Below are 4,773 nucleotides of genomic sequence, written 5' to 3'. Positions count from 1 at the left end.
GACGGCCGCGGGGGTAGCGGGCCTGGCGTCCGCCTGCCCCGCCCCTGTCTCCGCGGCCGCTAGTCATTTCGGGTCTACCCCAGATCGCGTCTGTGAGGTCGCCCTTATTCGACAGCGGGGAAACTGAGGCCCGGAGGGGGGAGGGGGTCTCTCCCAAGGTCACGCAGCTCATCGGCGGCAGGCCGGACCGAGACCAGGGCTTCCAGCGGGTGGCCTTCTTCCCAAAAAGGGGGACTGGAGGGACGACAGATGGACAGGTGGATGGGCGGAGCCCTGACTGCGGGGCCCAGAGGCTCCCGGCCTTGGGTCTTAATGCATCCCTGCTTCTCAGGTCCGCTACGGCTGCCACCGCCCCCCCTGCCGCTCCGGCTGGGGAGGGGGGCCCCCCCGCGCCCCCTCCAAATCTCACCAGTAACAGGAGACTGCAGCAGACCCAGGCTCAAGTGGATGAGGTGAGTGGGGAGAGTCAAAGGCAGTGGGAAGGACCCTGGGGGTTGGCATACAGGTGTGGGGGCCTGTGTTGGGTTGAGGGTATTGACAGTCCACGTCTGTGGGTTCTGGAACAAAGACCATGACCCATCCCTGTCTCCCTTGTCAGAATGCATCTGGAAGGGCACGAGGGTGTTAATCAGCCTTGCCTACCTGGGGTGTGCCAGCCTGGGCAAGTGTGCTCTGGTGATGGACAGACTGCCTGAGGCTCCACAGAGGGTGTTGCTTTGACATCTGAGATGTCTGGCTACCAGCATGCCCCTAATGTGTGCTCCCTGCACGTCCCCAGGTGTGCTAGGCGTGTTCTGTGTGTGTCCTTGGCATGTTAGCCTGGCAGCGTCGGGGTGTATGTTCTGTGTGTGGCAAAAAGGGCACATGTTCAAGGAGTGCCCTCATTGAGGCGGGCCTTGGCACACCCCCTGCCTTGTGGGCCTCTCCCCCAGGTGGTGGACATCATGAGGGTGAACGTGGACAAGGTCCTGGAGCGAGACCAGAAGCTGTCAGAGCTGGACGACCGTGCAGATGCACTCCAGGCCGGGGCCTCTCAGTTTGAAACAAGTGCTGCCAAGCTCAAGCGCAAATACTGGTGGAAAAACCTCAAGGTAAGGATGGGGGCAGACAGGAGGGCAGGTAGGAGGCTTGGTGGGTGAATGGGGCTATCATGGTTTGTCTCACTGACCCTCCCCTGTCACCCCCAGATGATGATCATCTTGGGAGTGATTTGCGCCATCATCCTCATCATCATCATCGGTGAGTGGGGCAGGAATGTCCAGGGCCCTTTCTTTGGAGAGTCTTCCCCAGTGAATTCTGGGTTTTGAAGGTCACTAACCTAGTTTTTACTCTTCAGCACAAAAACACGTATGGCTGCTAATGGCAGTTCTGCTTCACTTAGAGCCAAAAAGCTTGATGATGTTTAGTCTGCAGTTTGCCTGGTTCTAGGCAATTTCTGGGAAGATTTTGGAAACAGGAAGCTGATGTATCCATTGAGACCCCTTTGGGCCTAAGAGCCCAGTCTGGGAACCCTGGAATTGGGGAGAGGGAGAAAGGAAAGGCCCAGGGGCTTGAGAGATCAGAAAGACAACCACCGCATTGTTTGAGGGCTTGTGGTCTCAGAGGCCTGGAGGATTAGGATCTATGGCCCCATGGCCATATCATGGAAGTGAAGGGACCTCAGAACCCACCTGTCCAACCCCTTGTTTTACAGATGGAGAAACTGAGACTAAGAGAGGGGAAGGATGTCAGCCAGCTTGGGGGTGGGGAGGACTGGAGCAGGGCCAGGCCTGACACACTGCTTTCTTTCTTTCTCCCTTCTCCCTCATCCTCTTTCCCTCTCTCCACAGTTTACTTCAGCACTTAAATTCCCGAGGAGTCTGCCCTGCCTAGAGAAGGGCCTCTCCCCCCACCCCTAGCCGTTCCTCCACCTCTCAGCCATATCTTTCAGCCCCCCTCCCCTGGATCCGTGCGTGTGTGTGTCCGTGTGTGTGCCCCCCTGTAAATAACCAGCTGTTATTTATACATATATAATATTATATATATTTGGTCTGTTTGTAGTTTTATTACTAGAAGATTTTTCCGGTTGTCCTTAACACCCCTTCCTGAGGTTCCCATCACCTCTTCTCTCTTTCCCTCTTTCTGTCCTTCCCTTTCCCTCTCTTCCTGACTAGCCCCAAGTCCCTTCATTTGCATCTGCTATGCAATAGTCCCTCTCCTCTCCTTCTGCTTTCCTTGGATTTAGCTGATCCTTCCTCCCGCCCTGGCCTCCCCCTCCTCCTCCCCCTCAGGCACCCTCCCCACCAAAAAACAAAAAGCACCAGTCCAGGCCTCTCTAGATGCATCATCTTTGCATCCATTGCTAGGCTCTGAGACTGGCCCCCTTGGTCCTAAGAATCCCAAGGTCTTTTGGGAGCTTCCAGCATGTTGATTAGCATATCATTCGCATACCAACATCCCTTTTGCTTTTCTTCTTTTTAGTTCTATCACTCATATCTTCTCCTCAACCTATGTTTCTTTTTTACTGAGGAGTTAGTTTTCATTGGTCCTTGTATCACACTTTCATTTGCACGACATTACTTGCAGGTGGTGGGGAGCCTGGGCTTTTGGTGAGCCAGGATGTACTGGCCCCCAGAATTGCCCCTTCCTAGCCCCTCTAGTCCAGTTTACCTCTCCTATCCCTATTTTCCAAGCCTCTTGTATCCTCCTCTCCCTCCCCCCAGCTGGTGTGTAAGTGTCTTGGAGTTCAGTGTGTTATGATGGACCAATAATTCTGCCACTCGGGGTCTCTCCCCACATTCCTGCTCCCCAGTTTTTGTGTGGGGCACTCAACTGACATTCCCAAGGGGTCTCCCTCCCTCCCATTTGCCTGATCCACCTCCTCTTCCCACCAGGAGAGTTGGGGGTTGGCTATAATCTGATCTTTTTTGGGAGGAGTGGCTACCAGTGTGTGTGTGGGGGGTCATCACTGCCTTGGGGAGGAGTGGGGGCAGGGCAGAAAACCCCCTAATTCCTGCCTGAAATCTCTGGCCTCACCCCTGCTGGGGGTTGGACTGTAAACCCTTCTCCCCAATTTGGGGGGTGCTGCCCCCATCACTGCCCAGCTCCTCTGACTGCCCCCCTGAATTTAGGGTGGGGGTACTAGTCACTGCCAATGTGTATATGGGACTTGCTGGAAGATGGGGATCCTTGCCCCCTCCAAGGCTGTTGAGCCCAGAGAGAGCTGTCCCCTCATTGGGTGAAGTGATAGAAGAAAGGTCTGTTGTCTTTTTAAATGGCACAATTTAAGGGGTCTGAGGGTGCAGTCCCTTAACCTGCCACGGGAGGGGGCCCTCAAATTATTTCTTCCTCCCACACTCAAGGTTTTCTGTGTGGAGGGGGAGCAGGGATATATAAGCTGTGGTGTGAAAGGGTAGGAGAGATGCTGGGGGTGGGGGTGCTGTGTTCTAGACCCCCCATATTATCCCAGTGTCCCCTATCCCCCCTTCCCTCACCCCATGCCCCCAATTCTGTGGCGCATCCAGATTGTGAAAATGTACAATAAATGTGTAATGAGTAACCAGGTGGTGTCTGTCCTAAGATCTTTTTTTATGTTTTTTTTTTTTCTGAGTCAAATAAGATCTTTTCTTAACCATCGGGAAGGATATTGGAACTGCAGGTAAAACAGAAAAGTTGAGAAGATAAATTGGGGAAGGGGCTGGGATTTGCAAGAGGTCCTGACCTTGGGCAGTGCAAAGTGTGATGCCCAAAATGGCCACGCGGGGGCACCAGAAGTTGGTAACATCCTGTGACAGGCCCCTGTGTCTCTAGGCCCAGTGAACCCTGCGATCTGGGGTTCCCAGCTACCCTCTCTATGCCTCGTTCGGGGCATGCTCCTGCTTTTGGACTCCTTGTTACCTCTCGATTTAACTCTCATTCCTAGGCCTATAGTAGATGGCCACTTCTGTGAAGCATCTCTTCTCCTTTGTGTCAACCCCCAGAAGGGGTTAGTAAATAGTTGTTGAAATAATTGGCTCAGGGAGATCCAGCTGTGCATGGCAGGGAGCTGGCTATAGATGACTTACTGCCCTGCCCCTGCATTCTGTTTATGATGTATGACTTTAGATTCCACACTGAACGCCTTCAGCCTCCAAGTTCAGGATGCCCCTGATGTGGCACACTATCATCTGTCCCCAGGAGCTTCAACAATGAGTAGAGGGTCCTAGGTGAGCTCTGGAGGGACAGCTTCTCCGGGCTACAGCATGAAAATTCGGCAGTGTGGAAAACCTACACAGTGCTTCCCAAACCTTTTGGCTCCTAAGAACTACGTTTAAAAATAGATCTTTGGGCCTCTTCTCGGGAGATTTTGTCCCAGTGGTTCTTAGGGGCCCAGGTGATTTTTTTTTTTTTATCACACTTGCCCAGGCTGGAGTGCAGTGGCACTCTCAGGGCCACCGCAGCATCGACCTGCTGGGCTCAGGCAATCCTTCTGCCTCAGTCTTCTAAGTAGCTGGAAGTAGCTGGAATTACAGGCACACGCCACCACACCTGGCTAGTGTTTTTGATTTATAGTAGAGACGAGGTCTCACCAATTTGCCCAGGCTGGTCTCGAACTCGAGGGCTCAGGCAATCCTCTCCCTTCGGTCTCCCAGCGGTGAGCCACTGCGCCTGGCTGATTCTTTTTTTTTTTTTCCTTTCTTTTTTTTGAGTTGGAGTCTCACTTCTGTCACCCAGACTGGAGTGCAGTGGCTGTTCCCGGGCTCCGGCGATCCTTCTGCCTCAGCCCTGCAAGTAGCTGGAACTACAGGCGCGCGC

General features: G+C 53.7%; 1 protein-coding gene across 2 annotated transcripts; it reads left to right on the top strand.

Annotated features, from left to right (window-relative positions):
* Window positions 1-3: 3 nt before the first annotated feature.
* VAMP2 (vesicle associated membrane protein 2) lies at window positions 4-3,542 on the top strand. Of its 2 annotated transcripts, XM_021713982.1 has the most exons (5): window positions 4-257; window positions 332-452; window positions 933-1,091; window positions 1,188-1,239; window positions 1,830-3,542. In XM_021713982.1, the coding sequence occupies exons 1-5, from the start codon at window positions 250-252 to the stop codon at window positions 1,844-1,846; spliced, it is 357 nt and encodes a 118-aa protein (XP_021569657.1). In that variant the 5' UTR covers window positions 4-249; the 3' UTR covers window positions 1,847-3,542. The 2 variants fall into 2 exon arrangements, with proteins under 2 accessions (XP_021569657.1, XP_021569656.1); XM_021713981.1 differs by having other exon boundaries at window positions 71-257; window positions 1,188-3,542.
* Window positions 3,543-4,773: the final 1,231 nt, after the last annotated feature.

This window comes from Carlito syrichta, unplaced genomic scaffold (assembly GCF_000164805.1).
Source record: "Carlito syrichta isolate Samal-C Ts95f unplaced genomic scaffold, Tarsius_syrichta-2.0.1 Scaffold305117, whole genome shotgun sequence".
In the NCBI taxonomy this organism is placed as follows: Eukaryota; Metazoa; Chordata; class Mammalia; order Primates; family Tarsiidae; genus Carlito; species Carlito syrichta.
The sequence above is the reverse complement of the archived record's forward strand: the minus strand, read 5'-3'. Positions and strand labels throughout refer to the sequence as shown.

Excerpts from the sequence above, each read along its gene's own strand:
- VAMP2 (XM_021713981.1), top strand. Across the intron at positions 453-932 it reads CCCAGGCTCAAGTGGATGAG|GTGGTGGACATCATGAGGGT; the intron begins GTGAGTGGGGAG and ends CCTCTCCCCCAG. Across the intron at positions 1,092-1,187 it reads ACTGGTGGAAAAACCTCAAG|ATGATGATCATCTTGGGAGT; the intron begins GTAAGGATGGGG and ends TGTCACCCCCAG.